The sequence below is a fragment of the Filicampus tigris genome, chromosome 17 (genome assembly GCF_054856515.1).
Source record: "Filicampus tigris isolate MCC_2025a chromosome 17, RoL_Ftig_1.0, whole genome shotgun sequence".
Lineage (NCBI taxonomy): Eukaryota > Metazoa > Chordata > Actinopteri > Syngnathiformes > Syngnathidae > Filicampus > Filicampus tigris.
Window position 1 is genome coordinate 3,291,749 of NC_141233.1, and position 12,356 is coordinate 3,304,104.

At 40.5% G+C, this 12,356-nt stretch overlaps 1 protein-coding gene across 1 annotated transcript; it reads left to right on the top strand.

Moving 5' to 3' along the window:
* Window positions 1-550: 550 nt before the first annotated feature.
* Window positions 551-1,414, top strand: bhlha9 (basic helix-loop-helix family, member a9). The gene has a single exon (XM_086013086.1). It carries the CDS (start codon window positions 551-553, stop codon window positions 1,412-1,414), a length of 864 nt encoding a protein of 287 aa, XP_085869212.1.
* Window positions 1,415-12,356: the final 10,942 nt, after the last annotated feature.

The window sequence follows — 12,356 nt, forward strand, 5'->3', positions numbered from 1 at the left end:
ATCCTGCCTTTATTCCTTTTTATAGAAAAGAACGAGCAGCATGCATGGAAGTACAGAAAAGCTTGCAAAAAGGAAGGCGTTTGAACCAATGAAGACCAACTCAGCGGAAGTTATTTGGACTGCCACCCCTCTTCAATGAAGCAAACTAAAACCAGGATTAATTTTCCTATTTATACGTCTGTTTTGTTCTGTATGCTGAGGCACAAGTGTTGAAACTTGTAAGGGATGTGAGGGGGAGCCAGAGTCAGAGGAGGTGATAGTGCCATTTGGCTGGAGGGTACTCATAAACCCGGAGAGGGAGAGAGTGCATCATTCCTCACAGGTGACTGTACCATGTGACTTCAGGAGCTTTAAAAAGCAAGCCAACCTGTCCCGTAGAAGTACAAGTCATCACAAGGCACCAGAGGAATCAGGGGAAGAGAGTACCAGGGCTGTCGGCACAGCAGCAAACACCGACAGCCCCGCAATCTGCTAATGTCGTACGGCGTTGAGATTTTCACTGCAAGTCGTATTTTTCATACCTCCAGCTAGTGTCCACTTCTACGACACAATGAGCTGCAGCAGCATTGCAGAGTCGGAGTTTTCAGAGGAAGAGTCGGACCTCGGCGCACTTTGCCAAGCCAAGGACGAAGGAAGTCCAAAGACGTCGTTTCAAGACAGCGAGAGCTCAACAAGCAGCCCGAGCGACCCAGAGGAGGGCCAGACCAAAAAGCGGAATAGGCCGGTCCGCTCCAAAGCTCGACGGGTGGCGGCCAACGTCCGTGAGAGAAAACGCATCATGGACTACAACCAGGCCTTCAACGCTCTACGCGTCGCTTTGAATCATGACCTCAGCGGCAAACGACTCTCAAAGATCGCCACGCTGCAAAGGGCCATCAGTCGCATTTCGGCTCTTTCTGTATTCCTGAACACGAACCCGCCCGGCAAGCCTTGCGCCCATCGGGAGTGCAACAGGTCACCGGTGGGGCCGGCAGCATCTCGACATGAGCCGGCCAGAGCTACGATCCCTTGTCTGGAGCGCCAGAGTTACGCTCCCTGGCATGCGTCCGTCTGCCACCAGATGCAGCCACAAGAGGGGCCTCACGTGCACGGGCTGGCTGTGGAGCCACACGTCTACGTGGATAACGCTGGGTCGTCGTGTCCCCCTTCACCACACTACCCTTGTTATCCTACGGAGGGACAACCTTATGCCTCACACGGCCACTGTGGCAGCCCTGGTGAGCATCCGCCTAGCCCTTTGCGATACTCTCAGGTGGCTGATGGGTTGGGGTATCAGCCCGGAATGTGGGGCCCCTGCTCTCAAGGGTGCATCGACACTTTTGTGGAGCCATCTCCAGCACTGGGACATCCCTGGCAGATGAACTATTTGCAGGAACTTGAGCACAACCTCTCTGCGGGCTCAGACATTTTGTAACAGGAGCTCTGACTGCTATGAACACCACTGGACAGTTGAATGATCTCAGGGAAGAGTTTGATGATTTTTTTCTTTTTTTTTTTTTTTCTGCTGATTAAATCAACTCAGTATTACAATTCACTCTAGGCGAATATAATTAACAGATACAAAAGAATGAATATTCTAAAAGAATGTTTGCACACAGAATGATGTCATTGTCAATTACGTCACAGCGTAAAATTGGAATTGTTCAGACATTTCACATTTCTCATTATGTAATAAAGAGATGCACAAGTACTTCTGTGCTACACTGTCATGTAAGAGTCTTTTCGAGAGCATATAGACACATACGTCAACATTTTTAGCAAGTATTTATTTACTCTTTTGTCATAAAATCCGTGACTGTCTGTATATTTTTTGTATATTTGTAAAGCATTTTATACATTTTCAAATTAAATGTTCAAATAACTGTATACGATTCCTCTCAATTTATATCACTTGGTTCTCTTTACTTTAAGCACCGCTCAAATATGCCTTACCTCCAACATGCATTTCCATGTGTGTGTTTGTGTTTCGAAGTGTGCTTGTGTGTGTGTGTGTGTGTGTTAGATTATAGCCTAAGGTCAGCAGCCTCTACTATTCCGTGTCTGCGATGACAGAGGTCCTTCACTCATTTGAAAAATGCCCTTGCAAGTCCATTCTTGTCATTTTTCTTGTCAAAGGCCAAAGAACTATCGGCACACAGAAGAATAAAAGCATCGTTGTTTTGTGGGCCGTTTTAAAAGGTATGGCGATTTTAGTTAAAGCAACTGTTTCAACACTACTGAGTAAATTTATTACAAGTGTGGGGTCAGGTGGTATTTGTGCAAATAAAAAGGCACACATTAAAACAGCAATTTCTTCTCCCGGTTGTACTTGCTTATGTTAGTCAACAACAACTTTCCCTCCCCTGCCAAGTAGCATGCCATGAAAAATAGCTTTAATATCATACATTAGGAGCAAGTTCACCGACAGATTTATGTGGGTTCAGGAAGGAAGACTGTGCCCCGTCATCAGTGCGGTGAAATCCCCCGTCGGAGCTGCACTGGCCTGAAGGTACAAATGAACGTGCGATTTTTTTTTTTGGAAACATCTTAAAGGTCTGTATGGCCCAGAGACAGCACTGAAACGAGGTGGCCCGGGGAGAACTACAGAAAGCTTGGTGTTGCAACAGTTAACAGCGCGGAAGAAAAGGGAATTTTGGACAAAGAGATAAACAGTGAGGAGGAGTGAAATAATTGGAGGGGGAAATGTGAAAAAGGAGGAGAGTGACTTCACTTTTTGCCTGTCGTTTAGCAGACGTGAATCAATAGAAAACCTTGACTCACCTGTGCGAGACGATGGGGGGTGACAGCCCTCAATGACAGCATGTCTTGTTTTACTCCTTTTTTGGCATATCATACCACACTCGCTGCACTGTCTGTTTCTGATCTTGTCTGGGTATGCAGGAGATCTCCAATTGTGGATGCAATCACAATATCATAATGAAAATAATAATGTAGCGTATTTCATTGAATATAGGTTGACGAGGATTTGCGCATCATTGTAGTCTGATTTTATTTTACACAACGGTCCGACTTCATAAGAATTGCGGCTTGTGATACAAGGACCCATTTGCGTTATTTTTTTCACATCACTCTAATTTTGTAGTTGGCACCAAATCATCTCCACCAACAGAAGGCCTTTTATTGTTATTTAAGTTGAATGTTTTGCAGTCGAGCCTAGAAAGCACAGTGCAGAGAGTAACGGGCAAATCTAGGATCTGATATCAAGCGTGAAGGCTCTTTTTTTTGCAGTTTTGCAAATCAATGACTTCATACCAAACAATGAAGGTTTTGCGAATCATTGAAGCAATTTAAACATTTTGAGAAGCAATTTTTTGCAGGTTAATCACAGGACCTGAAGCAAGTTTTTTTTGCAGGCTAATCACAGGACCTGAAGCAAGTTTTTTTTTCTTTTTAACTAAACAACAAAAAAATGGATGACCTACAAAAAAAGAACATACATATCACGTGCTATCATCTCTGTCTGCCTAATCTGTCTGTGCTATCATCTCTGTCATCATTTCAGTTTAAAAGAACATCAATTCTGCCTCGGTCTGCATTTGGAAACTGTAATGATTGGTACACACATAGGGATTTTTCCAACCTTAAAACGTTTTTAATCAGTGACAAACACCACACATGAAGAAAGAAAATCAGGTATTTAACTGTTTTGGTGGTATTGTGCGTGGTCTGCGGTCTGCTCAAATAATTTCAACACAGAGCACAGAACACTGTCCCACCACCTGTCTCGAAACAAAGTCCTCCAAGGCAGATATTTTGTACGCTCATACGTGACCTCACAAAAATGAATAGAATAGGAATAGCAGGAATGGGCATTCCATCCCGAATGAATGCTCATTTTGTGGACGGATGGATGGAGGATGAGAAGCCTTTTAAAAAGGACGGATGAACAAGGACGGAAATGGATTTTCGTAAGTCCCTCTATCCGTCCTTATCCAACCGGGTCAAGTACCGACGTACGTGTTTTGTTAGGTTCTTTTAAAACGCAAGGCCAAGGTTGTCTTCCGCGATACCATGGAGCCGCATTTATTAACTGACTGTACAACACTTAATGAGCTCTCCCTGCAGTAACATTGCACATGCATAGTCTGCCCTCTAGTGGTTCAGCACATGTAGTACCTTGGATTATGCCCCCATTTCACTGATTGACAGAAACACGCCCTTCCTTTCTTGTGTGTGTAATCCGAGATGGCAATTTTGTTTTGTTAACCAACTGTTAACATTTACATATCTTATTATCCCTTTGCATGCAAAGTACAGTATGTCCTTGTCTTTAGCGTAATCTTATTTTATCTTAAAAATCTCTGTCAGCGTCGCTGTATGACGTGGAAGTCTTTCATTTTCTCCTAAGATAACCTTGCCTTATTTTGCAATTACTTTATCGCGAAATGATGCAATAAAAACTGAAAACGTGTTGCATTTTGAGGCAAAAGTCTTTCAACAAAATGCAATAGAATTGCATTATAAAGCAATCTGAAATATTCTCGTCATGTCCCCTGGCAGGCTCCGTTCTAGTGACCGACGTGGATGTGTTAGCAGCTAAATGCTATCTTGGTTAAACAGTTGTAAACAATTCAATCGACTCACGATACTCCCAGCCGGTAAGTGGATGTGAATAGGAAATTAGCCAGCTAATGAGCTTTAAATAATGTTCATGCATCATGATACCTCTACCTCTACCTCTCCCATGGCATGCACAGACACACATTAAGGCTGGCAGTGCATTACCATACTTCTACCACTAGAGCCAGGAGCGCTGTTGCGTCTTTCTACACCTAAAGCCGGGAGAGCGTATATGTCATTTTCTTTTTTTTAATCCAATTCTCTGTCTCTTGTCATTTAAATGCATCAGAATATACACGTGGCCGATTCTTTCAAGTCATAATGGCAGACGCTGTCAATTGCGGGAGCTCTGAAATGAGTAACGGCAGTGTTATAGCTTGTTGGACTTTGAACCGGTAGAACCAGTCGAACGTGATATATGGTTAAGATATATGTTTTTAGACTATGACAATATCGACGGCTTTGTAGCAGAATACAGGATGGTAATTACCACTTGATTTTTTAAATCAAAAATAGTGCTTCTCTTACACTGACACTTTATTTTTACATCTTCGATTGAAACAGTAATAAACCACGGCCTGTTTATTTGTAGAATTACTTTTTCCTTTCATATAGGTCACATTATTCTCAACTAAGTAAAATGTTTGGCTTTTATACCGACCTCTGTATTTTTCTATGATTGGGCTCACTGAAAATATTATTGCAGGTTCATCAAATTCATGTGGGCTTATGAATCACCTGAGAGGTTACCTCACTTCTCCAACAAATGAATGGAGTGTGTCAGTGATGTGTCTTGTTCTCAGACAGATCCGCCTCCTCAACACCTCTGGCTGACAAACTGATGGAAAAGAAAACAAGAAAACATGAGAGAAATGATGCAAAGGCACAAGCGTGTGCTTGCGTGATAATGGGAATGAGTCAGCCTTCAGAGTGAAGACGCATGTTGATATTGTAAATAGTCCATGTTCTCCAAGCTTGCTCACACGCACACACATCCAGTATGACATTACCAGTTATGGTAAATGCTATTGCTAGTGACTACCTATTATCAACATTGAGAGAGAACTCAAAGGAGACTTTTATGATAGTCTTTTCTTTATTTTTTTTCCCCCTAGCAGTCTCAATGTGACATTCTTCTTTTTGTTGCCTCTTCAGTTACATACATTCATTTTCATTTTATTATTTTTCACGGTTGCACACTCACTCCCGTAAATGCTATCGCTGCTAATGAAACAAGATGTAGCTTGTTTTACTGATCTGTCTGACTTCACAGAGCAGCAGGCAGTGTCCTTACTAAACACCAGATGGAGACACTGGACCACAACAAGAATCCAGTTGAATTACCCATAAAAAAGATGAATAATGTTTTCTGTAAAATACAAATACATTGAAGGTCAAATCAATTTTATTTAAATAAGCGCCGATTCACAACGTAAGATATTTCAAGACACTTTTCATAAGAGTAGGTCAAGAACCACACTTCTCACACATGAAAAGAAAATCAACTGACCCCACATGAGTAAACACTGAGACAATAAAGGTAACTGAAGGTGCAAGCTTTGAACTGTATAGAGACTCTGCGTGGGGCGGCTGTCCGCGTCGATTGATGGGATTGAGATGGGGGGCTGGGGGGTGGGAAAGAGAGAGAGTTAGTGGTATACATAGGTGTGCAGTATAAGAATGTGAACAGGTAATGATAGAGAGAAGGGGCTCGGTGCGTTAAAAATATCCATTTAGAGATGTCCTGGACAAGCCTAAGTCAGCCCTGATAACAAGCTTTTATCAAAGACGAAGGTTTTAAGACTGCATTCAAATAGTGGGCATGAGAGTGAGAGCGTCTGCCTTCATAAGGTTCATAAGGCACCACAAGCTTTTTAACATATAATGATGCCTGACCATTTATTGCTTTATGGATGAAGCGAATGATTTTAAATCAAATTCAGTATTTTATTGGAAGCCAGTGCAGCGAAGCTACCAAGGGGATATATGAGCTCTTTTACTGGTTCAAGTCAGTAATCAGACCACAGCGTATTGGACCAGTTGGAAAATCTTTTAAGACTTGCTAGAACAGGCTGCTAGATAGAGAGGCGTTGGAATAATCCAAGGTCTAGAGATCACAAGTGGTGCGAAATACAGACAAACATTATAGTATATCTATCTATCTATCTATCTATCTATCTATCTATCTATCTATCTATCTATCTATCTATCTATCTATCTATCTATCTATCTATCTATCTATCTATCTATCTATCTATCTATCTATCTATCTATCTATCTATCTATGAGGAGGAACTCAGTTTTGTTGCTGTTTAATGTCAGGAGGTTTACGATAAACCAGGTTTTTATTTGACAGATGCAATCGGTAAGGGAGCTGGGTGGTAAAGTGGAAGATGCTTTAGTAGTGAGGAAACAGTTGGGTGTCATCATTAAAACCATGGAATTGAATTACATTTACGGAAAATATTGCTGAGGGAAAGGAGGTAGATGAAGAAGAAGAAGGGCCCCAGGACAGATCCCTGGGGCACACGCTTTTTACAAGGTTTCCTTCAGGTATTTTTATTTTATTTGAATTTTTTTCATGAAATATACCTGCTGTCAGTCATAGCAACATGGATGATTCTCTATTTTGGAAGAAATAGGGCAAAGTGCCCATCTCTGGGTGTTATGCATAACCAGCACTGTATGAATTGTAAGGGATCCCTTGATGACAAAACAAACGAGAGAATGCGGACATTCCACTATCTTCTACTTGAACATGAATGTATTAATCCTGCCAATTTCTCTTGAACTCAAAGGTCAATAAACAAATCAATATGGCCACTTCATGACAGTATTTCAATTAATACATTATTAAAACTACAATAAATCATTTGTTGTGGCAGCTGCCAATAGATTTTTTTTTTTTTTTCATGGGATTGGAATTGTTATGCTGTATGTTTGGTATTGTAGAGGATTTGATTCTTTTCTACTGGCACTTGTCAAATTACAGTTATGAGCCATTTCACTGAAAGTCAATTAATTCTTTCTTCCAATTAGGCTATTTTAAGTTAAATTCATTGTCATACCGGGTAGCCCCTCGGCTCCAACACCTTAAGCACGCCACAGAGGCTCGATCACTTAACGCAAGTAATTTAGTTAACAGAGGGGGCCTAAATAATTGTAAGTAATAAATTGGTCTATTCCGAGCCTATCTGTTCCCTTATAAAAGGCCCCGTCTCAGGAATATAAAACGAAACCTTGTTAAGTAATTGGACAGCTACTCGCACCGCTCTGCCCTTAATTATTACGTTTTTTTGCTCTCCTTCTAATCAACCTCTAACAAATAGATTTTTCCCCACTAGATTGGTTTTGAATGCCTCTGCATAAAAGAGTGACAAGCAATATTGGAACCAAATTTATTCAAGTTGACAGAATAGATGGATGGAAAGAAAAATAAGTCTTTGTGCTTTAAGTAGTCAGCTGCACTGTAAGACACGATTTATTTGTAGCTTTTCTAAGTCTTTGTTCACAAAACACAAATTGACACAAGTTACTGAACTTTCACATCCTTGGAATATTGGACCGATGCTGCCCGATGCTTGTCCTTCACAACTTAGATTTTTATATGCTTTTATCTTATTCAAATGATCATCCTCTGGGTTTAATAGCTAAGATGCAAGGAGAATTCCATCAAAGTTGTGTCATTAGTCATACTGTAGATAAAGATACATTACATGTCAGACTTACTTGGCCTTAAGGGCTTCACTGTACAGTAGTTTCCTTTCACTGAGATTTTCTTTTCTCTTGCAATGCCACTGAGATCCGTGATTTAATCAATTCTCCTTTCTAAGCTTGAGAACTAGACAGATAGGGCAATTACTGAAATAGAAAATATGATAAATATGAGGAATTTAACCCCAGCTGTCAAAAGAAGATGGATTACCTACAGTATGTTCGGTGTAGTACAATGACTGTGGTTTTACTCTTTTTACGTGTGTTAAGGACAATGAAACAACCAAATATCGCATTGTCAAGTTCTGCTCACAATTGATCTGTACAGTGTAGCCACTAAAGTCAAACAAGTAGGCTCAAGCACTTGCACATGTGTGCACATGGCATGACTTATAATTAATACAATTACTCCCATGCCACAGAGGTACCAATTGCACAAAAGGAATTAATAGAACAACCAGAAATAATTTCCGTGGGCACATGCAATATACATATCACGATTCACTCGAGACTACTGCTGCTGCTTCTTCTTTTTTAAATGTTTTTTTTGAAGCGGTTTCTTGGCCTGCACTGGAATGATTAGAAACAACTACTTTTACAATTCAAGGACAAGTAAAGTACAGGGTGTCCTTAAAGTATCCTTAAAAATTAAAAAAAATATATTACAAATGCAATTGATGAGACAGTTTAATCAGATTTTGTCTCTATATACTCAGAAGTTATCAAGGTAAGGGTATTTAATCACATTGCATTTGTGCATTCCATGTATCCTGTTGATTAAATGGGTAATGTTAAATTATTTTTGCAGTTGAAATGCTGGAACACATTTCTGAGGATGAGAAATTCCTTTCTAAACTGTTTAGTGATGAGGCATCCTCTCATGTTTCAGAGAAAGAGTGAAGACACAATGTGAGGATTTGAAAATCAAAACACCTCCATTTGACCAAAGGGAACTTTACGTAGATACTTCAAAGTGAATGTGTAACGTGGAATCATTTGTTAACATTTATGAGGCTAAGTAACAGGGAACATGGGTTAAAATCGAGTATTGTCATGATGTGCTTCGTGCAACTAAAAGTGTCTATATTCTGTACAGGTTTATGAAGTAGTTGAAAAAAATACATAAAACTTCAATTTATACTTCACAAGTTGTAACAATTTCCACATATGTCGCTGTCGTGTGAAAAATACTTATGTTCATTTATTTCATTTTTCTTATTTTTTGTGAAAGGTGTTTCTGCGTTACAAGACGTCACAATGTGGAAAAATAAGAAAAATGAAAAAAATGGACAAAATTGATTTTCACAGGATAGTGACGATATGTTCATTTGCTATTTTAGTACTGTATATTAATTTGTAATGCTCAGTTACAAAAGCCTTATTGCTGGTGTCAAAAAGCAAGACCATTAAAATTGAATTCACTGTCAAGCGTTACAGTTTTTCGCAGCTGCTTTGGTACATTTCTCAGATCAGAATTGAATTTCTCAAAACTACTTGTTCAACGTCCACATCAATGTGTCACTTGTGCACATCAAAAAAGCAGTTTCAGTTGAACAAATTACAAATGATTTGCAACATCCATGCAAATGATTAGGTACAATGTTCTGAGTTTCTGTTAAAGTGTCTAAAACCCCATATTTTGGCATTAGTTCATCGTATAAATCTTTACATGCAAAATCGTTGAACAAGTTGTCATAATGCGGTATGTCAAGCATGTTTCTATACATTTCCTTTAGTCTTTTTTTCCCCAGGTGAATCTTGAGTTTTTCTAAAGAAGGAACATGTTTGAAGCATTAGCTCAACCAATGATCAACCAGTTTTCTGAAATCACTCACAACAAGTGAGGATAATGATTGTAATGTGGATGATAATTTGTGGCCCAAAAGCCAGGAACGTAAGGTGTAGGGAGACTGCACTGTAATTTCTACAGTTTTGCCTGTACTTGAGGCTAAAAAGCAAAACAAAAAAAATAGCATACACTAGCATGGCTGTGTTGTGATTTTATGGATTTTCAGCAAAAGCGAAAAAAAGAGCCAAGATTCGAACAGCCGAACTTTGGGTTACTGAGTAACCCGCTCTATGAACTGAGTTGGCGGCACGTCCGCCTCACAGTGGAGAGGTCGTAGGTTCGAATCAAGCCCCAGCCTTCCTGTGTGGAGTTTGCATGTTCTCCTGGTGCGTGGGTTTTCTCCGGGTACTCTGGTTTCCGCCCACATTCCTAAAACATGCGTGGTAGGTTAATTGGACACCGTAAATTGCCCCTAGGTGTGACTGTGAGTGTGAATGTTTGTTTGCCTCTGGGTGCCCTGCGATTGGCTGGCAACCAGTTTAGGTTCAGGGTGTACCCCGCCTGCTGCCCGAAGACAGCTGGGATAGGCTCCAGCACGCCTGCGACGCTAGTTGAAGATAAGCGGTTAGGATAGTGGGTGGATGAAAACTGAAGTTATGGTGTTCGGTCCCATTGGCTCTTCTACATACCAGCCTGTTGACCTGGGCTCCCTGGCTTCATATCAACAGCCAACAGTCTCGAACTTGGGTTTAAATTGGACAGTGATCTTAAATTGGACCAGCAAATCAGCGCTGTGGTTAGGTCCAGCTTAGACAGTTGTCTTTTTTAACAAAGTTTCTACGGTTGTATGCTTTGTGTGGATATGTGGGGTGTGTGTGTGTGTGTGTGTGTAGGTATGAGTGCTGATGTACTGGCGGATATATATCTTTGGGTTTATTGGGAGGGAGGGCGGGAGCGGGTCTTCCACTTGATGTTGTTTATGTTGTGTTTTGGACATTTTTACTGGACAGCACTTTGAGTTGCATTCTTTTTGTATGAAAAGTGCTATATAAATAAATTTGATTTGATTAAGCCCCTCCTTTGTCATCAGCATTTAGAAACAGTTATCCATGCCTTTGTAACATCTGAGCTAGATTACTGTAATGCACTTTATTTTGGAGTCAGCCAGTCTTCTCTCAGGCGTCTCCAGTTGGTTCAATATGCTGCTGTTCGCCTCCTAACTGGAGTTCGGAAGACGGAGCACATAACAATTCTGGCCTCACTTCACTGGATACCAGTGCATTTTAGGGTTCATTTTAAGATGCTTCTATTTGTTTACAAGTCTTTAAATGGTCTCGCCCGGGCGTACCTCTCCAAGATCCTCCACACCTTCCTGGTGCCTCAGGTCTGTGGACCAGGCGCTGCTTGAGGTGCCGACGACCAAGCCATGCCTCAAAGGCGATCGAGCCTTTTCTGTTGCTGGTCCTTCCCTTTTGAATGACCTTCCATTGAATGTTAGGCGAGCCCCCTCTCTGTCCATTTGTAAAACCCGTTCGAAGACACATTTTTATTCTATGGCATTTGATCCGTGAGATTGACGGTTTTCTGCTGTTTTCTGGTGTCTATTTTATATAGTAATTTGTGTTTTGATTCATTGCTTTCACTTGTTATATTATTGCTATTTTGTTGTTGTAATGTAAAGCGCTTTGTTACAGCTGTAGCTGTTATGAAATGCGCTATGTAAATAAAGTTGTATTGCATTGTATTGTAGAATATCAACATTCGCTACCTTCGCCAGAGCACTGAATTGACGGGGCATTTAATGTGCATGAATTAACTTCATTGGTAACCCTTATTTTTAAGACTGGCACAACATGATTGCGCCAATGCTGATTACACACTAATCAAAGAGATGGTCCAAATGAAAGTCCTTCATATCCCCGCAAGCCCCCCCTCCCCGAAAACCCCCAAAATAAAACAGGACAATACCGTGTAGTCTTACAAATAAGAAAGCTATACGCAGTGTATAAATATAGTAAAAGGCTGAGCTACAGGCTGAATCAAAGGTAGAATACATTTAATTATCCACAGGTTAAAAACAAATAACTGAGAGAATGACAAAAGATTGAAAATCAATCAGTGATTGCACAAACATGGACCAAAGCAAGTACAACCATTTGGAATGTTCTAAAAAAGAAAGAACTCACTCGTGTACTAACAGATGCTAAATCAAGGAAAACAGCAGCAGTAGAAGACAGAAAAAATTTGAGAGCTGTCAAGAAAAACACTATACCAACTGTTAGTGACAACCTTT

Bases quoted from the DNA above. Each gene is read 5' to 3' on its own strand.
- bhlha9 (XM_086013086.1), top strand. From the start codon at position 551: ATGAGCTGCAGCAGCATTGCAGAGTCGGAGTTTTCAGAGGAAGAGTCG.